General features: G+C 57.6%; 1 protein-coding gene across 3 annotated transcripts in view; it reads right to left on the bottom strand.

Moving 5' to 3' along the window:
• The window catches only part of TTC31 (tetratricopeptide repeat domain 31), a 31,418-nt gene extending 5,977 nt beyond the window's left edge, over window positions 1-25,441 (bottom strand). For 2 of the 3 annotated variants that reach the window (XM_075261278.1, XM_075261279.1), the window contains exons 1-2: window positions 1,510-2,827; window positions 473-618 (exon numbers count right to left, since the gene is read on the bottom strand). In XM_075261278.1, the coding sequence (XP_075117379.1) occupies window positions 473-618; window positions 1,510-1,918 (555 nt within the window). In that variant the 5' untranslated portion in view covers window positions 1,919-2,827. Of the gene's footprint in view, window positions 1-472; window positions 619-1,509; window positions 2,828-25,360 lie in introns of those variants that run through there. The other variant, XM_075261280.1, reaches the window with a different exon arrangement.
• Window positions 25,442-26,618: the final 1,177 nt, after the last annotated feature.

The raw sequence follows: 26,618 nt of genomic DNA, 5'->3' as shown, positions 1-26,618 counted from the left end.
TCCCCACCATCATCCCAACCACCCAGCACCCCATCCCCACCATCATCCCAACCACCCAGCACCCCATCCCCATCATCATCCCAACCACCCAGCACCCCATCTCCACCATCATCCCAACCACCCAGCACCCTTATCCCATCATCCCAACCACCCAGCACCCCATCCCCACCGTCATCCCAACCACCCAGCACCCCATCCCCACCACCATCCCAACCACCCAGCACCCTTATCCCACCATCCCAACCACCCAGCACCCCATCCCCACCACCATCCCAACCACCCAGCACCCCATCCCCACCACCATCCCAACCACCCAGCACCCCATCCCCACCGTCATCACAACCACCCAGCACCCCATCCCCACCACCATCCCAACCACCCAGCACCCCATCCCCACCATCATCACAACCACCCACCACCCTACTGAGCCGTCCACCGCACATTGCTACCCAGTATAACAGCGCCCTCTCACCTCTCTTGTTATATAATTTGTGTAAGTGTAGGATGGCCGGTAGCCACAATATGTCCCCGGTAGAGTGACCTCGTCCCAGTATCCATTATAGCCATCATCGTCATCATTATAATAATGATATTCATCCAGATAGCTGTCATCGGAATCTAAAAGAAACACAAGATAAGTCAGCGATGGCTCCGCCCCCTGGAGGGCGGGGATTTGTATACTGATTAGTATTGTAGAATTTATTACATACTTACTATCTTACCGTAGGGGGCACTCACACTACCGCTGGTGTCCCTTCAGGATATTAGCAATGGACACTGCTGGTCCATGCACTTCAATGGGATTTTATCGTCTATGGGCAACGGACTGAAAGCCATCAGACACCAGCGCTAGTGTGAACCCTGCCATAGGGATGAATGAGCGGATAATGATGCATCTCATATATACATAGTATATACCAGCAGGAGGACCCCGCACTGTTTGTGTAGCTGCCCCATAAGAATTGCCCCGTTTGGCACTGGTGTATTTGTATGTGGTTTGTGTGTCCATAAGTGTCATGTGACCACGTGTAGGATACAGGAGGGTATGGAGCAGCCTCTTCACAGGATTCGGCCTAATAAAAACCGCGCTTGCCCCAAGCTGATGAGACGCGCTCCTTTACTGACACAAACAGTCTAATCAGAAGCAAAATAATAATGATAATGATGATAAATGCGTGAAGACAAAGCAAATGACATGTTCCCAAACTGCGGGGGTGCCTTGTACACAAGATGGCGCACTGGTGGACGAGAGGCGACTATATCTGCACCTTATGTGGCTCTGGTGTATAGGCACACAGATGTCCACTAGCTGCCCATGTATACATACACAGATGGAGAATATATACACGAGGGGCGTCTGCTGCTATGTAATAGATGAATTACTACAAGGAGCATGGGGGAGGAGAAGATTCAGATGCTATTTAATAAGATGCACAATCAGGCCCACATGCCCATCTCCAGTGCCAGCGAGTCAATAAGTCAAACAAATTGGACGACTCTGTCACTTACCAGGGGCAGGAGAAGCTTTGTTGTTACTTCCCAGAAGCGTGGCCGCACCGTGGATGGTGCCGAAGTGGGAGCCGCACCGTGGATGGTGCTTCAGTGGGAGGAAGTGGGAGCCGAACTGTGGATGGTGCTTCAGTGGGAGGAAGTGGGAGCCGAACTGTGGATGGTGCTTCAGTGGGAGGAAGTGGGAGCCGAACTGTGGATGGTGCTTCAGTGGGAGGAAGTGGGAGCCGCACCGTGGATGGTACCTCAGTGGGAGGAAGTGGGAGCCACACCGTGGATGGTGCTTCAGTGGGAGGAAGTGGGAGCCGCACCGTGGATGGTACCTCAGTGGGAGGAAGTGGGAGCCACACCGTGGATGGTGCTTCAGTGGGAGCCGAACTGTGGATGGTGCTTCAGTGGGAGGAAGCATGGCCGCACTGTGGATGGTACCTCAGTGGGAGGAAGTGGGAGCCGCACCGTGGATGGTGCTTCAGTGGGAGGAAGCGTGGCCGCACTGTGGATGGTGCCTCAGTGGGAGGAAGTGGGAGCCGCACCGTGGATGGTACCTCAGTGGGAGGAAGTGGGAGCCACACCGTGGATGGTGCTTCAGTAGGAGGAAGCGTGGCCGCACTGTGGATTGTGCCTCAGTGGGAGGAAGCGTGGCCGCACTGTGGATGGTGCCTCAGTGGGAGGAAGTGGGAGTCGCGCGCCAAACAACGGCTTCTGGCTCACAAGTTCAGGCTGGGAGCCACGTCAGGAACTAGCTAGTGTGCACTTACGGGCCCCACGCTGTAGTGTCTCAGTCGCTCCGAAATGCCAGGCTATGTGATCCTTGTTTGATCCTTTATCGCTATTCCCTGTTGAAACTTACCTCGTGGGTCCGGCGGATTGCAAGATCGTGCACCCCTAGCCAGCCGTGAAATACAAGTGGTGGGTCTAAGTTTCATATACAATGTGTAACATAAGATAAGATAATCCTGTAATAGTGGCCCAGTGCGGATACTCAGCATGTTACAGCAGCCTAGTAATACAGATACAGGATAATACACAGGAATATATTACAGGACTGAGGAGAGAAGATATACCAGGAGGCCAGAGCGGCTAAGGAACAGAAGAAGGAAGAAGGAAGGACGACGTCATAGTCATTAGCTCTCTGTGCGGAGTGTCTGTGCTGGGTCTGATGTAGATTATACAGCCTGGTCGCGGTTGGAAGGAAGGACCTGCGATAGCTCCTTCTCACACTTGGGGTGAAGCAGACGGTCACTTACACTGCACCAAGTCCCATCAGGGTCCCATAGATGGGGTGGGATTTGTTCTCCCGCATGGAGGTCACCCAAAGGCCCTAAGAAGTGTCCCCTGGACCCCCGGCCCTCGGCCTCCTGAGCAGGTAGAGTCTGCTGTGGCCCTTTCTGTGCAGCGCCTCCAGGTGGTCAGCCCAGTCCAGTTTATTATTGAGGAGCACGCCCAGGTACTTATAGGTCCTGACTATCTCAATACATGTCCCCTGGATCTCCACCAGATTCGGGGCCCTCCTCCGCTTACTAAAGTCCACCACCATCTCCTTGGTCTTCCCAGCATTAATCCTGAGCTGGTTCTGCTGACCCCAGTCCACACAGTCCCGGTATAAGTCTCTGTACTCGCTGTCGCCCCCGTCTGTGGTGAGGCCGACTATAGCAGAGACATCGGAGGACTTCTGTAAGTAACAGCTGGAGGAGTTGTGCCTAAAGTCAGCCGTGTACAGTGTGAGCAGGGGCGAGAGCTGGAGCTTGTGGTGCCCCCGTACTACAGATCACAGTGTCAGAGCTGGAGCTTGTGGTGCCCTCGTACTACAGATCACAGTGTCAGAGCTGGAGCTTGTGGTGCCCCCGTACTACAGATCACAGTGTCAGAGCTGGAGCTTGTGGTGTCCCCGTACTACAGATCACAGTGTCAGAGCTGGAGCTTGTGGTGCCCTCGTACTACAGATCACAGTGTCAGAGCTGGACCTTGTGGTGCCCTCGTACTACAGATCACAGTGTCAGAGCTGGACCTTGTGGTGCCCCGTACTACAGATCACAGTGTCAGAGCTGGAGCTTGTGGTGCCCCCGTACTACAGATCACAGTGTCAGAGCTGGAGCTTGTGGTGCCCTCGTACTACAGATCACAGTGTCAGAGCTGGACCTTGTGGTGCCCTCGTACTACAGATCACAGTGTCAGAGCTGGAGCTTGTGGTGCCCTCGTACTACAGATCACAGTGTCAGAGCTGGACCTTGTGGTGCCCCCGTACTACAGATCACAGTGTCAGAGCTGGAGCTTGTGGTGCCCTCGTACTACAGATCACAGTGTCAGAGCTGGAGCTTGTGGTGCCCTCGTACTACAGATCACAGTGTCAGATCTGGAGCTTGTGGTGCCCTCGTACTACAGATCACAGTGTCAGAGCTGGAGCTTGTGGTGCCCTCGTACTACAGATCACAGTGTCAGAGCTGGAGCTTGTGGTGCCCCCGTACTACAGATCACAGTGTCAGAGCTGGAGCTTGTGGTGTCCCCGTACTACAGATCACAGTGTCAGAGCTGGACCTTGTGGTGCCCCCGTACTACAGATCACAGTGTCAGAGCTGGACCTTGTGGTGCCCCCGTACTACAGATCACAGTGTCAGAGCTGGAGCTTGTGGTGCCCCCGTACTACAGATCACAGTGTCAGAGCTGGAGCTTGTGGTGCCCCCGTACTACAGATCACAGTGTCAGAGCTGGAGCTTGTGGTGCCCTCGTACTACAGATCACAGTGTCAGAGCTGGAGCTTGTGGTGCCCTCGTACTACAGATCACAGTGTCAGAGCTGGACCTTGTGGTGCCCTCGTACTACAGATCACAGTGTCAGAGCTGGAGCTTGTGGTGCCCTCGTACTACAGATCACAGTATCAGAGCTGGACCTTGTGGTGCCCTCGTACTACAGATCACAGTGTCAGAGCTGGACCTTGTGGTGCCCCCGTACTACAGATCACAGTGTCAGAGCTGGACCTTGTGGTGCCCTCGTACTACAGATCACAGTGTCAGAGCTGGACCTTGTGGTGCCCTCGTACTACAGATCACAGTATCAGAGCTGGACCTTGTGGTGCCCCCGTACTACAGATCACAGTGTCAGAGCTGGACCTTGTGGTGCCCCCGTACTACAGATCACAGTGTCAGAGCTGGAGCTTGCGGTGCCCCCGTACTACAGATCACAGTGTCAGAGCTGGAGCTTGCGGTGCCCCCGTACTACAGATCACAGTGTCAGAGCTGGACCTTGTGGTGCCCCCGTACTACAGATCACAGTATCAGAGCTGGACCTTGCGGTGCCCCCGTACTACAGATCACAGTGTCAGAGCTGGACCTTGCGGTGCCCCCGTACTACAGATCACAGTGTCAGAGCTGGAGCTTGTGGTGCCCCCGTACTACAGATCACAGTGTCAGAGCTGGACCTTGTCGTGCCCCCGTACTACAGATCACAGTGTCAGAGCTGGACCTTGTGGTGCCCCCGTACTACAGATCACAGTGTCAGAGCTGGAGCTTGTGGTGCCCCCGTACTACAGATCACAGTGTCAGAGCTGGACCTTGTGGTGCCCCCGTACTACAGATCACAGTGTCAGAGCTGGAGCTTGTGGTGCCCCCGTACTACAGATCACAGTGTCAGAGCTGGACCTTGTGGTGCCCTCGTACTACAGATCACAGTGTCAGAGCTGGAGCTTGTGGTGCCCCCGTACTACAGATCACAGTGTCAGAGCTGGACCTTGTGGTGCCCTCGTACTACAGATCACAGTGTCAGAGCTGGACCTTGTGGCGCCCTCGTACTACAGATCACAGTGTCAGAGCTGGAGCTTGTGGTGCCCCCGTACTACAGATCACAGTGTCAGAGCTGGACCTTGTGGTGCCCCCGTACTACAGATCACAGTGTCAGAGCTGGTGCTTGTGGTGCCCTCGTACTACAGATCACAGTGTCAGAGCTGGAGCTTGTGGTGCCCCCGTACTACAGATCACAGTGTCAGAGCTGGACCTTGTGGTGCCCCCGTACTACAGATCACAGTGTCAGAGCTGGACCTTGTGGTGCCCCCGTACTACAGATCACAGTGTCAGAGCTGGACCTTGTGGTGTCCCCGTACTACAGATCACAGTGTCAGAGCTGGACCTTGTGGTGCCCCCGTACTACAGATCACAGTGTCAGAGCTGGACCTTGTGGTGCCCCCGTACTACAGATCACAGTGTCAGAGCTGGACCTTGTGGTGTCCCCGTACTACAGATCACAGTATCAGAGCTGGAGCTTGTGGTGCCCTCGTACTACAGATCACAGTGTCAGAGCTGGAGCTTGTGGTGCCCTCGTACTACAGATCACAGTGTCAGAGCTGGAGCTTGTGGTGCCCTCGTACTACAGATCACAGTATCAGAGCTGGACCTTGTGGTGCCCCCGTACTACAGATCACAGTGTCAGAGCTGGAGCTTGTGGTGCCCTCGTACTACAGATCACAGTGTCAGAGCTGGACCTTGTGGTGTCCCCGTACTACAGATCACAGTGTCAGAGCTGGACCTTGTGGTGCCCCCGTACTACAGATCACAGTGTCAGAGCTGGACCTTGTGGTGCCCCCGTACTACAGATCACAGTGTCAGAGCTGGACCTTGTGGTGTCCCCGTACTACAGATCACAGTATCAGAGCTGGAGCTTGTGGTGCCCCCGTACTACAGATCACAGTGTCAGAGCTGGAGCTTGTGGTGCCCTCGTACTACAGATCACAGTGTCAGAGCTGGAGCTTGTGGTGCCCCCGTACTACAGATCACAGTGTCAGAGCTGGACCTTGTGGTGCCCTCGTACTACAGATCACAGTGTCAGAGCTGGAGCTTGTGGTGCCCTCGTACTACAGATCACAGTGTCAGAGCTGGAGCTTGTGGTGCCCTCGTACTACAGATCACAGTATCAGAGCTGGACCTTGTGGTGCCCCCGTACTACAGATCACAGTGTCAGAGCTGGACCTTGTGGTGCCCCCGTACTACAGATCACAGTGTCAGAGCTGGAGCTTGTGGTGCCCTCGTACTACAGATCACAGTGTCAGAGCTGGACCTTGTGGTGCCCCCGTACTACAGATCACAGTATCAGAGCTGGAGCTTGTGGTGCCCTCGTACTACAGATCACAGTATCAGAGCTGGACCTTGTGGTGCCCCCGTACTACAGATCGCAGTGTCAGAGCTGGACCTTGTGGTGCCCCCGTACTACAGATCACAGTGTCAGAGCTGGAGCTTGTGGTGTCCCCGTACTACAGATCACAGTGTCAGAGCTGGACCTTGTGGTGCCCCCGTACTACAGATCACAGTATCAGAGCTGGAGCTTGTGGTGCCCTCGTACTACAGATCACAGTGTCAGAGCTGGAGCTTGTGGTGCCCCCGTACTACAGATCACAGTGTCAGAGCTGGAGCTTGTGGTGCCCTCGTACTACAGATCGCAGTGTCAGAGCTGGAGCTTGTGGCGCCCTCGTACTACAGATCACAGTGTCAGAGCTGGAGCTTGTGGTGCCCTCGTACTACAGATCACAGTGTCAGAGCTGGAGCTTGTGGTGCCCCCGTACTACAGATCACAGTGTCAGAGCTGGACCTTGTGGTGCCCTCGTACTACAGATCGCAGTGTCAGAGCTGGAGCTTGTGGCGCCCTCGTACTACAGATCACAGTGTCAGAGCTGGAGCTGGTGGTGCCCTCGTACTACAGATCACAGTGTCAGAGCTGGACCTTGTGGTGCCCCCGTACTACAGATCACAGTGTCAGAGCTGGACCTTGTGGTGCCCCCGTACTACAGATCACAGTGTCAGAGCTGGACCTTGTGGTGCCCTCGTACTACAGATCACAGTGTCAGAGCTGGACCTTGTGGTGCCCTCGTACTACAGATCACAGTGTCAGAGCTGGACCTTGTGGTGCCCCCGTACTACAGATCACAGTATCAGAGCTGGAGCTTGTGGTGCCCTCGTACTACAGATCACAGTGTCAGAGCTGGAGCTTGTGGTGCCCCCGTACTACAGATCACAGTGTCAGAGCTGGACCTTGTGGTGCCCCCGTACTACAGATCACAGTATCAGAGCTGGAGCTTGTGGTGCCCTCGTACTACAGATCACAGTGTCAGAGCTGGAGCTTGTGGTGCCCTCGTACTACAGATCACAGTGTCAGATCTGGAGCTTGTGGTGCCCTCGTACTACAGATCACAGTGTCAGAGCTGGACCTTGTGGTGCCCTCGTACTACAGATCACAGTGTCAGAGCTGGAGCTTGTGGTGCCCTCGTACTACAGATCACAGTGTCAGAGCTGGAGCTTGTGGTGCCCTCGTACTACAGATCACAGTGTCAGAGCTGGACCTTGTGGTGCCCTCGTACTACAGATCACAGTGTCAGAGCTGGAGCTTGTGGTGCCCCCGTACTACAGATCACAGTGTCAGAGCTGGACCTTGTGGTGCCCTCGTACTACAGATCACAGTGTCAGAGCTGGAGCTTGTGGTGCCCTCGTACTACAGATCACAGTGTCAGAGCTGGACCTTGTGGTGCCCCCGTACTACAGATAACAGTGTCAGAGCTGGACCTTGTGGTGCCCTCGTACTACAGATCACAGTGTCAGAGCTGGACCTTGTGGCGCCCTCGTACTACAGATCACAGTGTCAGAGCTGGACCTTGTGGTGCCCTCGTACTACAGATCACAGTGTCAGAGCTGGAGCTTGTGGTGCCCTCGTACTACAGATCACAGTATCAGAGCTGGACCTTGTGGTGCCCTCGTACTACAGATCACAGTGTCAGAGCTGGACCTTGTGGTGCCCCCGTACTACAGATAACAGTGTCAGAGCTGGACCTTGTGGTGCCCTCGTACTACAGATCACAGTGTCAGAGCTGGACCTTGTGGTGCCCTCGTACTACAGATCACAGTGTCAGAGCTGGACCTTGTGGTGCCCCCGTACTACAGATCACAGTGTCAGAGCTGGAGCTTGTGGTGCCCCCGTACTACAGATCACAGTGTCAGAGCTGGAGCTTGTGGTGCCCTCGTACTACAGATCACAGTATCAGAGCTGGACCTTGTGGTGCCCCCGTACTACAGATCACAGTGTCAGAGCTGGAGCTTGTGGTGCCCCCGTACTACAGATCACAGTGTCAGAGCTGGACCTTGTGGTGCCCTCGTACTACAGATCACAGTGTCAGAGCTGGACCTTGTGGTGCCCTCGTACTACAGATCACAGTGTCAGAGCTGGACCTTGTGGTGCCCCCGTACTACAGATAACAGTGTCAGAGCTGGACCTTGTGGTGCCCTCGTACTACAGATCACAGTGTCAGAGCTGGACCTTGTGGTGCCCCCGTACTACAGATCACAGTGTCAGAGCTGGAGCTTGTGGTGCCCCCGTACTACAGATCACAGTGTCAGAGCTGGAGCTTGTGGTGCCCCCGTACTACAGATCACAGTGTCAGAGCTGGACCTTGTGGTGCCCCCGTACTACAGATCACAGTGTCAGAGCTGGAGCTTGTGGTGCCCCCGTACTACAGATCACAGTGTCAGAGCTGGACCTTGTGGTGCCCCCGTACTACAGATCACAGTGTCAGAGCTGGACCTTGTGGTGCCCCCGTACTACAGATCACAGTGTCAGAGCTGGAGCTTGTGGTGCCCTCGTACTACAGATCACAGTGTCAGAGCTGGACCTTGTGGTGCCCTCGTACTACAGATCACAGTGTCAGAGCTGGAGCTTGTGGTGCCCCCGTACTACAGATCACAGTGTCAGAGCTGGAGCTTGTGGTGCCCCCGTACTACAGATCACAGTGTCAGAGCTGGAGCTTGTGGTGCCCCCGTACTACAGATCACAGTGTCAGAGCTGGAGCTTGTGGTGCCCTCGTACTACAGATCACAGTGTCAGAGCTGGAGCTTGTGGTGCCCCCGTACTACAGATCACAGTGTCAGAGCTGGACCTTGTGGTGCCCTCGTACTACAGATCACAGTGTCAGAGCTGGAGCTTGTGGTGCCCCCGTACTACAGATCACAGTGTCAGAGCTGGACCTTGTGGTGCCCTCGTACTACAGATCACAGTATCAGAGCTGGACCTTGTGGTGCCCCCGTACTACAGATCACAGTGTCAGAGCTGGACCTTGTGGTGCCCCCGTACTACAGATCACAGTGTCAGAGCTGGAGCTTGTGGTGCCCCCGTACTACAGATCACAGTGTCAGAGCTGGAGCTTGTGGTGCCCTCGTACTACAGATCACAGTGTCAGAGCTGGACCTTGTGGTGCCCTCGTACTACAGATCACAGTGTCAGAGCTGGAGCTTGTGGTGCCCTCGTACTACCACAGTGTCAGAGCTGGAGCTTGTGGTGCCCTCGTACTACAGATCACAGTGTCAGAGCTGGACGTCCTTGCTGCCTGTGTGCCCCCGTACTACAGATCACAGTGTCAGGCCTGTGCCGACCTTGTCACGTACAGATCACAGTGTCAGAGCTGGACTTGTGGCCCCGTACTACAGATCAGTGTCAGAGCTGGAGCTTGTGGTGCCCCCGTACTACAGATCACAGTGTCAGAGCTGGAGCTTGTGGTGCCCCGTACTACAGATCACAGTGTCAGAGCTGGACCTTGTGGTGTCCCCGTACTACAGATCACAGTGTCAGAGCTGGACCTTGTGGTGCCCCCGTACTACAGATCACAGTGTCAGAGCTGGACCTTGTGGTGCCCCGTACTACAGATCACAGTGTCAGAGCTGGACCTTGTGGTGTCCCCCGTACTACAGATCACAGTGTCAGAGCTGGACCTTGTGGTGCCCCCGTACTACAGATCACAGTGTCAGAGCTGGACCTTGTGGTGCCCCCGTACTACAGATCACAGTGTCAGAGCTGGAGCTTGTGGTGCCCCGTACTACAGATCACAGTTGTCAGAGCTGGAGCTTGTGGTGCCCTCGTACTACAGATCACAGTGTCAGAGCTGGAGCTTGTGGTGCCCTCGTACTACAGATCACAGTATCAGAGCTTGACCTTGTGGTGCCCCCGTACTACAGATCACAGTGTCAGAGCTGGACCTTGTGGTGTCCCCGTACTACAGATCACAGTATCAGAGCTGGAGCTTGTGGTGCCCTCGTACTACAGATCACAGTGTCAGAGCTGGAGCTTGTGGTGCCCTCGTACTACAGATCACAGTGTCAGAGCTGGAGCTTGTGGTGCCCTCGTACTACAGATCACAGTATCAGAGCTGGACCTTGTGGTGCCCCCGTACTACAGATCACAGTGTCAGAGCTGGACCTTGTGGTGCCCCCGTACTACAGATCACAGTGTCAGAGCTGGAGCTTGTGGTGCCCTCGTACTACAGATCACAGTGTCAGAGCTGGACCTTGTGGTGCCCCCGTACTACAGATCACAGTATCAGAGCTGGAGCTTGTGGTGCCCTCGTACTACAGATCACAGTATCAGAGCTGGACCTTGTGGTGCCCCCGTACTACAGATCGCAGTGTCAGAGCTGGACCTTGTGGTGCCCCCGTACTACAGATCACAGTGTCAGAGCTGGAGCTTGTGGTGTCCCCGTACTACAGATCACAGTGTCAGAGCTGGACCTTGTGGTGCCCCCGTACTACAGATCACAGTATCAGAGCTGGAGCTTGTGGTGCCCTCGTACTACAGATCGCAGTGTCAGAGCTGGAGCTTGTGGTGCCCCCGTACTACAGATCGCAGTGTCAGAGCTGGAGCTTGTGGCGCCCTCGTACTACAGATCACAGTGTCAGAGCTGGAGCTGGTGGTGCCCTCGTACTACAGATCACAGTGTCAGAGCTGGACCTTGTGGTGCCCCCGTACTACAGATCACAGTGTCAGAGCTGGACCTTGTGGTGCCCCCGTACTACAGATCACAGTGTCAGAGCTGGAGCTTGTGGTGCCCTCGTACTACAGATCACAGTGTCAGAGCTGGACCTTGTGGTGCCCTCGTACTACAGATCACAGTGTCAGAGCTGGAGCTTGTGGTGCCCCCGTACTACAGATCACAGTGTCAGAGCTGGACCTTGTGGTGCCCTCGTACTACAGATCACAGTGTCAGAGCTGGAGCTTGTGGTGCCCTCGTACTACAGATCACAGTGTCAGAGCTGGACCTTGTGGTGCCCCCGTACTACAGATAACAGTGTCAGAGCTGGACCTTGTGGTGCCCTCGTACTACAGATCACAGTGTCAGAGCTGGACCTTGTGGCGCCCTCGTACTACAGATCACAGTGTCAGAGCTGGACCTTGTGGTGCCCTCGTACTACAGATCACAGTGTCAGAGCTGGAGCTTGTGGTGCCCTCGTACTACAGATCACAGTATCAGAGCTGGACCTTGTGGTGCCCTCGTACTACAGATCACAGTGTCAGAGCTGGACCTTGTGGTGCCCCCGTACTACAGATAACAGTGTCAGAGCTGGACCTTGTGGTGCCCTCGTACTACAGATCACAGTGTCAGAGCTGGACCTTGTGGTGCCCTCGTACTACAGATCACAGTGTCAGAGCTGGACCTTGTGGTGCCCCCGTACTACAGATCACAGTGTCAGAGCTGGAGCTTGTGGTGCCCCCGTACTACAGATCACAGTGTCAGAGCTGGAGCTTGTGGTGCCCTCGTACTACAGATCACAGTATCAGAGCTGGACCTTGTGGTGCCCTCGTACTACAGATCACAGTGTCAGAGCTGGACCTTGTGGTGCCCCCGTACTACAGATAACAGTGTCAGAGCTGGACCTTGTGGTGCCCTCGTACTACAGATCACAGTGTCAGAGCTGGACCTTGTGGTGCCCTCGTACTACAGATCACAGTGTCAGAGCTGGACCTTGTGGTGCCCCCGTACTACAGATCACAGTGTCAGAGCTGGAGCTTGTGGTGCCCCCGTACTACAGATCACAGTGTCAGAGCTGGAGCTTGTGGTGCCCCCGTACTACAGATCACAGTGTCAGAGCTGGACCTTGTGGTGCCCCCGTACTACAGATCACAGTGTCAGAGCTGGAGCTTGTGGTGCCCCCGTACTACAGATCACAGTGTCAGAGCTGGACCTTGTGGTGCCCCCGTACTACAGATCACAGTGTCAGAGCTGGACCTTGTGGTGCCCCCGTACTACAGATCACAGTGTCAGAGCTGGAGCTTGTGGTGCCCTCGTACTACAGATCACAGTGTCAGAGCTGGACCTTGTGGTGCCCCCGTACTACAGATCACAGTGTCAGAGCTGGAGCTTGTGGTGCCCCCGTACTACAGATCACAGTGTCAGAGCTGGAGCTTGTGGTGCCCCCGTACTACAGATCACAGTGTCAGAGCTGGAGCTTGTGGTGCCCCCGTACTACAGATCACAGTGTCAGAGCTGGACCTTGTGGTGCCCTCGTACTACAGATCACAGTGTCAGAGCTGGAGCTTGTGGTGCCCCCGTACTACAGATCACAGTGTCAGAGCTGGACCTTGTGGTGCCCTCGTACTACAGATCACAGTATCAGAGCTGGACCTTGTGGTGCCCCCGTACTACAGATCACAGTGTCAGAGCTGGACCTTGTGGTGCCCCCGTACTACAGATCACAGTGTCAGAGCTGGAGCTTGTGGTGCCCCCGTACTACAGATCACAGTGTCAGAGCTGGAGCTTGTGGTGCCCTCGTACTACAGATCACAGTGTCAGAGCTGGACCTTGTGGTGCCCTCGTACTACAGATCACAGTGTCAGAGCTGGAGCTTGTGGTGCCCTCGTACTACAGATCACAGTGTCAGAGCTGGAGCTTGTGGTGCCCTCGTACTACAGATCACAGTGTCAGAGCTGGACCTTGTGGTGCCCCCGTACTACAGATCACAGTGTCAGAGCTGGAGCTTGTGGTGCCCCCGTACTACTGATCACAGTGTCAGAGCTGGAGCTTGTGGTGCCCCCGTACTACAGATCACAGTGTCAGAGCTGGAGCTTGTGGTGCCCCCGTACTACAGATCACAGTGTCAGAGCTGGACCTTGTGGTGCCCCCGTACTACAGATCACAGTGTCAGAGCTGGAGCTTGTGGTGCCCCCGTACTACAGATCACAGTGTCAGAGCTGGAGCTTGTGGTGCCCTCGTACTACAGATCACAGTGTCAGAGCTGGAGCTTGTGGTGCCCCCGTACTACAGATCACAGTGTCAGAGCTGGAGCTTGTGGTGTCCCCGTACTACAGATCACAGTGTCAGAGCTGGAGCTTGTGGCGCCCCCGTACTACAGATCACAGTGTCAGAGCTGGAGCTTGTGGTGCCCCCGTACTACAGATCACAGTATCAGAGCTGGACCTTGTGGTGCCCCCGTACTACAGATCACAGTGTCAGAGCTGGACCTTGTGGTGCCCCCGTACTACAGATCACAGTGTCAGAGCTGGAGCTTGTGGTGCCCCCGTACTACAGATCACAGTGTCAGAGCTGGAGCTTGTGGTGCCCCCGTACTACAGATCACAGTGTCAGAGCTGGAGCTTGTGGTGCCCCCGTACTACAGATCACAGTGTCAGAGCTGGACCTTGTGGTGCCCTCGTACTACAGATCACACTGTCAGAGCTGGAGCTTGTGGTGCCCTCGTACTACAGATCACAGTGTCAGAGCTGGACCTTGTGGCGCCCCCGTACTACAGATCACAGTGTCAGAGCTGGACCTTGTGGCGCCCCCGTACTACAGATCACAGTGTCAGAGCTGGAGCTTGTGGTGCCCTCGTACTACAGATCACAGTGTCAGAGCTGGAGCTTGTGGTGCCCTCGTACTACAGATCACAGTGTCAGAGCTGGACCTTGTGGTGCCCTCGTACTACAGATCACAGTGTCAGAGCTGGACCTTGTGGCGCCCTCGTACTACAGATCACAGTGTCAGAGCTGGACCTTGTGGCGCCCCCGTACTACAGATCACAGTGTCAGAGCTGGACCTTGTGGCGCCCCCGTACTACAGATCACAGTGTCAGAGCTGGAGCTTGTGGCGCCCTCGTACTACAGATCACAGTGTCAGAGCTGGAGCTTGTGGTGCCCTCGTACTACAGATCACAGTGTCAGAGCTGGACCTTGTGGTGCCCTCGTACTACAGATCACAGTGTCAGAGCTGGACCTTGTGGTGTCCCCGTACTACAGATCACAGTATCAGAGCTGGACCTTGTGGTGCCCCCGTACTACAGATCACAGTGTCAGAGCTGGAGCTTGTGGTGCCCTCGTACTACAGATCACAGTGTCAGAGCTGGACCTTGTGGCGCCCTCGTACTACAGATCACAGTGTCAGAGCTGGACCTTGTGGCGCCCCCGTACTACAGATCACAGTGTCAGAGCTGGACCTTGTGGCGCCCCCGTACTACAGATCACAGTGTCAGAGCTGGACCTTGTGGTGCCCTCGTACTACAGATCACAGTGTCAGAGCTGGACCTTGTGGTGCCCTCGTACTACAGATCACAGTGTCAGAGCTGGACCTTGTGGCGCCCCCGTACTACAGATCACAGTGTCAGAGCTGGACCTTGTGGTGCCCTCGTACTACAGATCACAGTGTCAGAGCTGGACCTTGTGGTGCCCTCGTACTACAGATCACAGTGTCAGAGCTGGACCTTGTGGCGCCCCCGTACTACAGATCACAGTGTCAGAGCTGGACCTTGTGGCGCCCTCGTACTACAGATCACAGTGTCAGAGCTGGAGCTTGTGGTGCCCCCGTACTACAGATCACAGTGTCAGAGCTGGAGCTTGCGGTGCCCCCGTACTACAGATCACAGTGTCAGAGCTGGACCTTGTGGTGCCCTCGTACTACAGAGCTTGTGGTGCCCTCGTACTACAGATCACAGTGTCAGAGCTGGACCTTGTGGTGCCCCCGTACTACAGATCACAGTGTCAGAGCTGGAGCTTGTGGTGCCCCCGTACTACAGATCACAGTGTCAGAGCTGGAGCTTGTGGTGCCCTCGTACTACAGATCACAGTGTCAGAGCTGGACCTTGTGGTGCCCTCGTACTACAGATCACAGTGTCAGAGCTGGACCTTGTGGTGCCCTCGTACTACAGATCACAGTGTCAGAGCTGGACCTTGTGGTGCCCTCGTACTACAGATCACAGTGTCAGAGCTGGACCTTGTGGTGCCCTCGTACTACAGATCACAGTGTCAGAGCTGGACCTTGTGGTGCCCCCGTACTACAGATCACAGTGTCAGAGCTGGACCTTGTGGTGCCCCCGTACTACAGATCACAGTGTCAGAGCTGGAGCTTGTGGTGCCCTCGTACTACAGATCACAGTGTCAGACTCACAGTCCTGGGCTCTCACATACTGAGGGCGGGGTGTCAGGTAGTCTAGGGTCCAGTAGGACCGGTGATGGTCCCTCCACCAAGGTGCATAAAGAACAGACAGAAACTCATATATATATACACCGTCTGTCTGTTCTTTATGCGCGACCAAACGACTGGACCGATCTTCACCAAATTTGGCACACAGATACCTCAGGTGTCCGGGAAGGTTTTAGGTTGGGTGTCCACGCTCTCGAACGTACCATTCCAGAGACACAGCTTTCCCAAAACATTGTCCCCCATTAGCCAATACGAACCTGCAAGTCTTTCACTCATATTACAACTGCCATACACACGGTCACTCCACATACACAACCCAACACTGATATCCAAACTGAGATACACGCATCAGAGGAATAGATACACGCATGTCTGCACGCAGTATCACACGCCAGAGGATTAGATACGTAATTCAGCATGTACCATCACACATCAGGGGATTAGATACACGGCACAGCACACTATCACACATCAGAGCATTAATCCAGTTTCCACAGCAGCCCAGCCATATTTCTACACTGCTGAATGTCGGTTGTAAAATAGAGCTTTACTCCAGGTACAGTACAGTGTGACGGCGCCCCCCCTGGTCAGGACATGTACACCGGGTACAGTACAGTGCGACGGCGCCCCCTCCGGTCAGGACATGTACACCGGGTACAGTACAGTGCGACGGCGCCCCCCTCCGGTCAGGACATGTACACCGGGTACAGTACAGTGCGACGGCGCCCCCTCCGGTCAGGACATGTACACCGGGTACAGTACAGTGCGACGGCGCCCCCTCCGGTCAGGACATGTACACCGGGTACAGTACAGTGCGACGGCGCCCCCTCCGGTCAGGACATGTACACCGGGTACAGTACAGTGCGACGGCGCCCCCTCCGGTCAGGACATGTACACCGGGTACAGTACAGTGCGACGGCGCCCCCTCCGGTCAGGACATGTACACCGGGTACAGTACAGTGCGACGGCGCCCCCTCCGGTCAGGACATGTACACCGGGTACAGTACAGTGCGACGGCGCCCCCTCCGGTCAGGACATGTACACCGGGTACAGTACAGTGCGACGGCGCCCCCTCCGGTCAGGACATGTACACCGGGTACAGTACAGTGCGACGGCGCCCCCTCCGGTCAGGACATGTACACCGGGTACAGTACAGTGCGACGGCGCCCCCTCCGGTCAGGACATGTACACCGGGTACAGTACAGTGCGACGGCGCCCCCTCCGGTCAGGACATGTACACCGGGTACAGTACAGTGCGACGGCGCCCCCTCCGGTCAGGACATGTACACCGGGTACAGTACAGTGCGACGGCGCCCCCTCCGGTCAGGACATGTACACCGGGTACAGTACAGTGCGACGGCGCCCCCTCCGGTCAGGACATGTACACCGGGTACAGTACAGTGCGACGGCGCCCCCTCCGGTCAGGACATGTACACCGGGTACAGTACAGTGCGACGGCGCCCCCTCGGTCAGGACATGTACACCGGGTACAGTACAGTGCGACGGCGCCCCCTCCGGTCAGGACATGTACACCGGGTACAGTACAGTGCGACGGCGCCCCCTCCGGTCAGGACATGTACACCGGGTACAGTACAGTGCGACGGCGCCCCTCCGGTCAGGACATGTACACCGGGTACAGTACAGTGCGACGGCGCCCCCTCCGGTCAGGACATGTACACCGGGTACAGTACAGTGCGACGGCGCCCCCTCCGGTCAGGACATGTACACCGGGTACAGTACAGTGCGACGGCGCCCCCTCCGGTCAGGACATGTACACCGGGTACAGTACAGTGCGACGGCGCCCCCTCCGGTCAGGACATGTACACCGGGTACAGTACAGTGCGACGGCGCCCCCTCCGGTCAGGACATGTACACCGGGTACAGTACAGTGCGACGGCGCCCCCTCCGGTCAGGACATGTACACCGGGTACAGTACAGTGCGACGGCGCCCCCTCCGGTCAGGACATGTACACCGGGTACAGTACAGTGCGACGGCGCCCCCTCCGGTCAGGACATGTACACCGGGTACAGTACAGTGCGACGGCGCCCCCTCCGGTCAGGACATGTACACCGGGTACAGTACAGTGCGACGGCGCCCCCTCCGGTCAGGACATGTACACCGGGTACAGTACAGTGCGACGGCGCCCCCTCCGGTCAGGACATGTACACCGGGTACAGTACAGTGCGACGGCGCCCCCTCCGGTCAGGACATGTACACCGGGTACAGTACAGTGCGACGGCGCCCCCTCCGGTCAGGACATGTACACCGGGTACAGTACAGTGCGACGGCGCCCCCCTCCGGTCAGGACATGTACACCGGGTACAGTACAGTGCGACGGCGCCCCCTCCGGTCAGGACATGTACACCGGGTACAGTACAGTGCGACGGCGCCCCCTCCGGTCAGGACATGTACACCGGGTACAGTACAGTGCGACGGCGCCCCCTCCGGTCAGGACATGTACACCGGGTACAGTACAGTGCGACGGCGCCCCCTCCGGTCAGGACATGTACACCGGGTACAGTACAGTGCGACGGCGCCCCCTCCGGTCAGGACATGTACACCGGGTACAGTACAGTGCGACGGCGCCCCCTCCGGTCAGGACATGTACACCGGGTACAGTACAGTGCGACGGCGCCCCCTCCGGTCAGGACATGTACACCGGGTACAGTACAGTGCGACGGCGCCCCCTCCGGTCAGGACATGTACACCGGGTACAGTACAGTGCGACGGCGCCCCCTCCGGTCAGGACATGTACACCGGGTACAGTACAGTGCGACGGCGCCCCCTCCGGTCAGGACATGTACACCGGGTACAGTACAGTGCGACGGCGCCCCCTCCGGTCAGGACATGTACACCGGGTACAGTACAGTGCGACGGCGCCCCCTCCGGTCAGGACATGTACACCGGGTACAGTACAGTGCGACGGCGCCCCCTCCGGTCAGGACATGTACACCGGGTACAGTACAGTGCGACGGCGCCCCCTCCGGTCAGGACATGTACACCGGGTACAGTACAGTGCGACGGCGCCCCCTCCGGTCAGGACATGTACACCGGGTACAGTACAGTGCGACGGCGCCCCCTCCGGTCAGGACATGTACACCGGGTACAGTACAGTGCGACGGCGCCCCCTCCGGTCAGGACATGTACACCGGGTACAGTACAGTGCGACGGCGCCCCCCTCCGGTCAGGACATGTACACCGGGTACAGTACAGTGCGACGGCGCCCCCTCCGGTCAGGACATGTACACCGGGTACAGTACAGTGCGACGGCGCCCCCTCCGGTCAGGACATGTACACCGGGTACAGTACAGTGCGACGGCGCCCCCTCCGGTCAGGACATGTACACCGGGTACAGTACAGTGCGACGGCGCCCCCTCCGGTCAGGACATGTACACCGGGTACAGTACAGTGCGACGGCGCCCCCCTCCGGTCAGGACATGTACACCGGGTACAGTACAGTGCGACGGCGCCCCCTCCGGTCAGGACATGTACACCGGGTACAGTACAGTGCGACGGCGCCCCCTCCGGTCAGGACATGTACACCGGGTACAGTACAGTGCGACGGCGCCCCCTCCGGTCAGGACATGTACACCGGGTACAGTACAGTGCGACGGCGCCCCCTCCGGTCAGGACATGTACACCGGGTACAGTACAGTGCGACGGCGCCCCCTCCGGTCAGGACATGTACACCGGGTACAGTACAGTGCGACGGCGCCCCCTCCGGTCAGGACATGTACACCGGGTACAGTACAGTGCGACGGCGCCCCCTCCGGTCAGGACATGTACACCGGGTACAGTACAGTGCGACGGCGCCCCCTCCGGTCAGGACATGTACACCGGGTACAGTACAGTGCGACGGCGCCCCCTCCGGTCAGGACATGTACACCGGGTACAGTACAGTGCGACGGCGCCCCCTCCGGTCAGGACATGTACACCGGGTACAGTACAGTGCGACGGCGCCCCCTCCGGTCAGGACATGTACACCGGGTACAGTACAGTGCGACGGCGCCCCCCTCCGGTCAGGACATGTACACCGGGTACAGTACAGTGCGACGGCGCCCCCTCCGGTCAGGACATGTACACCGGGTACAGTACAGTGCGACGGCGCCCCCTCCGGTCAGGACATGTACACCGGGTACAGTACAGTGCGACGGCGCCCCCTCCGGTCAGGACATGTACACCGGGTACAGTACAGTGCGACGGCGCCCCCTCCGGTCAGGACATGTACACCGGGTACAGTACAGTGCGACGGCGCCCCCTCCGGTCAGGACATGTACACCGGGTACAGTACAGTGCGACGGCGCCCCCTCCGGTCAGGACATGTACACCGGGTACAGTACAGTGCGACGGCGCCCCCTCCGGTCAGGACATGTACACCGGGTACAGTACAGTGCGACGGCGCCCCCTCCGGTCAGGACATGTACACCGGGTACAGTACAGTGCGACGGCGCCCCCTCCGGTCAGGACATGTACACCGGGTACAGTACAGTGCGACGGCGCCCCCTCCGGTCAGGACATGTACACCGGGTACAGTACAGTGCGACGGCGCCCCCTCCGGTCAGGACATGTACACCGGGTACAGTACAGTGCGACGGCGCCCCCTCCGGTCAGGACATGTACACCGGGTACAGTACAGTGCGACGGCGCCCCCTCCGGTCAGGACATGTACACCGGGTACAGTACAGTGCGACGGCGCCCCCTCCGGTCAGGACATGTACACCGGGTACAGTACAGTGCGACGGCGCCCCCTCCGGTCAGGACATGTACACCGGGTACAGTACAGTGCGACGGCGCCCCCTCCGGTCAGGACATGTACACCGGGTACAGTACAGTGCGACGGCGCCCCCTCCGGTCAGGACATGTACACCGGGTACAGTACAGTGCGACGGCGCCCCCTCCGGTCAGGACATGTACACCGGGTACAGTACAGTACGACGGCGCCCCCCTCCGGTCAGGACATGTACACCGGGTACAGTACAGTACGACGGCGCCCCCTCCGGTCAGGACATGTACACCGGGTACAGTACAGTACGACGGCGCCCCCTCCGGTCAGGACATGTACACCGGGTACAGTACAGTACGACGGCGCCCCCTCCGGTCAGGACATGTACACCGGGTACAGTACAGTACGACGGCGCCCCCTCCGGTCAGGACATGTACACCGGGTACAGTACAGTACGACGGCGCCCCCTCCGGTCAGGACATGTACACCGGGTACAGTACAGTACGACGGCGCCCCCTCCGGTCAGGACATGTACACCGGGTACAGTACAGTACGACGGCGCCCCCTCCGGTCAGGACATGTACACCGGGTACAGTACAGTACGACGGCGCCCCCTCCGGTCAGGACATGTACACCGGGTACAGTACAGTACGACGGCGCCCCCTCCGGTCAGGACATGTACACCGGGTACAGTACAGTACGACGGCGCCCCCTCCGGTCAGGACATGTACACCGGGTACAGTACAGTACGACGGCGCCCCCTCCGGTCAGGACATGTACACCGGGTACAGTACAGTACGACGGCGCCCCCTCCGGTCAGGACATGTACACCCGGTACAGTACAGTACGACGGCGCCCCCTCCGGTCAGGACATGTACACCGGGTACAGTACAGTACGACGGCGCCCCCTCCGGTCAGGACATGTACACCCGGTACAGTACAGTACGACGGCGCCCCCTCCGGTCAGGACATGTACACCCGGTACAGTACAGTACGACGGCGCCCCCTCCGGTCAGGACATGTACACCCGGTACAGTACAGTACGACGGCGCCCCCTCCGGTCAGGACATGTACACCCGGTACAGTACAGTACGACGGCGCCCCCTCCGGTCAGGACATGTACACCCGGTACAGTACAGTACGACGGCGCCCCCTCCGGTCAGGACATGTACACCCGGTACAGTACAGTACGACGGCGCCCCCTCCGGTCAGGACATGTACAACCCGGTACAGTACAGTACGACGGCGCCCCCTCCGGTCAGGACATGTACACCCGGTACAGTACAGTACGACGGCGCCCCCTCCGGTCAGGACATGTACACCCGGTACAGTACAGTACGACGGCGCCCCCTCCGGTCAGGACATGTACACCCGGTACAGTACAGTACGACGGCGCCCCCTCCGGTCAGGACATGTACACCCGGTACAGTACAGTACGACGGCGCCCCCTCCGGTCAGGACATGTACACCCGGTACAGTACAGTACGACGGCGCCCCCTCCGGTCAGGACATGTACACCCGGTACAGTACAGTACGACGGCGCCCCCTCCGGTCAGGACATGTACACCCGGTACAGTACAGTACGACGGCGCCCCCTCCGGTCAGGACATGTACACCCGGTACAGTACAGTACGACGGCGCCCCCTCCGGTCAGGACATGTACACCCGGTACAGTACAGTACGACGGCGCCCCCTCCGGTCAGGACATGTACACCCGGTACAGTACAGTACGACGGCGCCCCCTCCGGTCAGGACATGTACACCCGGTACAGTACAGTACGACGGCGCCCCCTCCGGTCAGGACATGTACACCCGGTACAGTACAGTACGACGGCGCCCCCTCCGGTCAGGACATGTACACCCGGTACAGTACAGTACGACGGCGCCCCCTCCGGTCAGGACATGTACACCCGGTACAGTACAGTACGACGGCGCCCCCTCCGGTCAGGACATGTACACCCGGTACAGTACAGTACGACGGCGCCCCCTCCGGTCAGGACATGTACACCCGGTACAGTACAGTACGACGGCGCCCCCTCCGGTCAGGACATGTACACCCGGTACAGTACAGTACGACGGCGCCCCCTCCGGTCAGGACATGTACACCCGGTACAGTACAGTACGACGGCGCCCCCTCCGGTCAGGACATGTACACCCGGTACAGTACAGTACGACGGCGCCCCCTCCGGTCAGGACATGTACACCCGGTACAGTACAGTACGACGGCGCCCCCTCCGGTCAGGACATGTACACCCGGTACAGTACAGTACGACGGCGCCCCCCTCCGGTCAGGACATGTACACCCGGTACAGTACAGTACGACGGCGCCCCCTCCGGTCAGGACATGTACACCCGGTACAGTACAGTACGACGGCGCCCCCTCCGGTCAGGACATGTACACCCGGTACAGTACAGTACGACGGCGCCCCCTCCGGTCAGGACATGTACACCCGGTACAGTACAGTACGACGGCGCCCCCTCCGGTCAGGACATGTACACCCGGTACAGTACAGTACGACGGCGCCCCCTCCGGTCAGGACATGTACACCCGGTACAGTACAGTACGACGGCGCCCCCTCCGGTCAGGACATGTACACCCGGTACAGTACAGTACGACGGCGCCCCCCTCCGGTCAGGACATGTACACCCGGTACAGTACAGTACGACGGCGCCCCCTCCGGTCAGGACATGTACACCCGGTACAGTACAGTACGACGGCGCCCCCTCCGGTCAGGACATGTACACCCGGTACAGTACAGTACGACGGCGCCCCCTCCGGTCAGGACATGTACACCCGGTACAGTACAGTACGACGGCGCCCCCTCCGGTCAGGACATGTACACCCGGTACAGTACAGTACGACGGCGCCCCCTCCGGTCAGGACATGTACACCCGGTACAGTACAGTACGACGGCGCCCCCTCCGGTCAGGACATGTACACCCGGTACAGTACAGTACGACGGCGCCCCCTCCGGTCAGGACATGTACACCCGGTACAGTACAGTACGACGGCGCCCCCTCCGGTCAGGACATGTACACCCGGTACAGTACAGTACGACGGCGCCCCCTCCGGTCAGGACATGTACACCCGGTACAGTACAGTACGACGGCGCCCCCTCCGGTCAGGACATGTACACCCGGTACAGTACAGTACGACGGCGCCCCCTCCGGTCAGGACATGTACACCCGGTACAGTACAGTACGACGGCGCCCCCTCCGGTCAGGACATGTACACCCGGTACAGTACAGTACGACGGCGCCCCCTCCGGTCAGGACATGTACACCCGGTACAGTACAGTACGACGGCGCCCCCTCCGGTCAGGACATGTACACCCGGTACAGTACAGTACGACGGCGCCCCCTCCGGTCAGGACATGTACACCCGGTACAGTACAGTACGACGGCGCCCCCTCCGGTCAGGACATGTACACCCGGTACAGTACAGTACGACGGCGCCCCCTCCGGTCAGGACATGTACACCCGGTACAGTACAGTACGACGGCGCCCCCTCCGGTCAGGACATGTACACCCGGTACAGTACAGTACGACGGCGCCCCCTCCGGTCAGGACATGTACACCCGGTACAGTACAGTACGACGGCGCCCCCTCCGGTCAGGACATGTACACCCGGTACAGTACAGTACGACGGCGCCCCCTCCGGTCAGGACATGTACACCCGGTACAGTACAGTACGACGGCGCCCCCTCCGGTCAGGACATGTACACCCGGTACAGTACAGTACGACGGCGCCCCCTCCGGTCAGGACATGTACACCCGGTACAGTACAGTACGACGGCGCCCCCTCCGGTCAGGACATGTACACCCGGTACAGTACAGTACGACGGCGCCCCCTCCGGTCAGGACATGTACACCCGGTACAGTACAGTACGACGGCGCCCCCTCCGGTCAGGACATGTACACCCGGTACAGTACAGTACGACGGCGCCCCCTCCGGTCAGGACATGTACACCCGGTACAGTACAGTACGACGGCGCCCCCTCCGGTCAGGACATGTACACCCGGTACAGTACAGTACGACGGCGCCCCCTCCGGTCAGGACATGTACACCCGGTACAGTACAGTACGACGGCGCCCCCTCCGGTCAGGACATGTACACCCGGTACAGTACAGTACGACGGCGCCCCCTCCGGTCAGGACATGTACACCCGGTACAGTACAGTACGACGGCGCCCCCTCCGGTCAGGACATGTACACCGGGTACAGTACAGTACGACGGCGCCCCCTCCGGTCAGGACATGTACACCGGGTACAGTACAGTACGACGGCGCCCCCTCCGGTCAGGACATGTACACCGGGTACAGTACAGTACGACGGCGCCCCCTCCGGTCAGGACATGTACACCGGGTACAGTACAGTACGACGGCGCCCCCTCCGGTCAGGACATGTACACCGGGTACAGTACAGTACGACGGCGCCCCCTCCGGTCAGGACATGTACACCGGGTACAGTACAGTACGACGGCGCCCCCTCCGGTCAGGACATGTACACCGGGTACAGTACAGTGCGACGGCGCCCCCTCCGGTCAGGACATGTACACCGGGTACAGTACAGTGCGACGGCGCCCCCTCCGGTCAGGACATGTACACCGGGTACAGTACAGTGCGACGGCGCCCCCTCCGGTCAGGACATGTACACCGGGTACAGTACAGTACGACGGCGCCCCCTCTGGTCAGTCCAGGTACTACCTCATATCACACCGCATAGCTGAGCAGATCCTTATATAGTAGGCAGCGATTAGTGGGCGGAGAGACAACTCTAGTCATGTGACGAGCAGCAGCCAATGACTGGCGGTCCAGTGTTTAGTATACGGATTTCCCGTCATGCCGTGCGCAGTGTGTGCGGCCCCGAGGTCTCCGCTGTCTCCGGTGTATGAGCAGGCTCCGCCCAGTCCCGGGTCACTCACCCGTCTCCATGGCTCCGCTCACGCCGCTCTCCACATACTTTTCTTTCACCACCACTTCCGGTTGTCCCGCATCTCGCGACTTCTGATTGGCTACGTCACAGCCCATGACACGCCCCAAAAGGCGCCGTATGCTAACAAGCCCCGCCTATCTACTCCGTAATGTGTGTAATAGTCACGTGATGGAAGGAGCACGTCATTATAATATAGAGGCGGGGCTAGAGAAAAAGGCGGGAAGTGACAGATGTGAGGAGAAAGCTGTAGTCAGATGTGTATATGTATATAGTGCTGTATATAGGGGAGAGACCGGTCCTATATATGTATAGTGCTGTATATAGGGGAGAGACTGGTCCTATATATGTATAATGCTGTATATAGGGGAGAGACTGGTCCTATATATGTATAGTAATGTATATAGGGGAGAGACCGGTCCTATATATGTATATAGTGCTGTATATAGGGGAGAGACCGGTCCTATATATGTATAATGCTGTATATAGGGGAGAGACTGGTCCTATATATGTATAGTAATGTATATAGGGGAGAGACCGGTCCTATATATGTATATAGTGCTGTATATAGGGGAGAGACCGGTCCTATATATGTATATAGGGGAGAGACCGGTCCTATATATGTATATAGTGCTGTATATAGGGGAGAGTCCGGTCCTATATATGTATAGTGCTGTATATAGGGGAGAGACCGGTCCTATATATGTATATAGTGCTGTATATAGGGGAGAGACCGGTCCTATATATGTATAATGCTGTATATAGGGGAGAGACTGGTCCTATATATGTATAGTGCTGTATATAGGGGAGAGACCGGTCCTATATATGTATATAGTGCTGTATATAGGGGAGAGACCGGTCCTATATATGTATATAGTGCTGTATATAGGGGAGAGACCGGTCCTATATATGTATAGTGCTGTATATAGGGGAGAGACTGGTCCTATATATGTATATAGTGCTGTATATAGGGGAGAGACCGGTCCTATATATGTATAGTGCTGTATATAGGGGAGAGACTGGTCCTATATATGTATATAGTGCTGTATGTAGGGGAGAGACTGGTCCTATATATGTATATAGTGCTGTATATAGGGGAGAGACCGGTCCTATATATGTATAGTGCTGTATATAGGGGAGAGACTGGTCCTATATATGTATATAGTGCTGTATATAGGGGAGAGACCGGTCCTATATATGTATAGTAATGTATATAGGGGAGAGACCGGTCCTATATATGTATACAGTGC

Source organism: Leptodactylus fuscus, unplaced genomic scaffold (genome assembly GCF_031893055.1).
Source record: "Leptodactylus fuscus isolate aLepFus1 unplaced genomic scaffold, aLepFus1.hap2 HAP2_SCAFFOLD_102, whole genome shotgun sequence".
NCBI classification, from domain to species: Eukaryota; Metazoa; Chordata; class Amphibia; order Anura; family Leptodactylidae; genus Leptodactylus; species Leptodactylus fuscus.
Note: the sequence above shows the minus strand (reverse complement) of the source record. Positions and strands in the feature narration are given on the sequence as shown.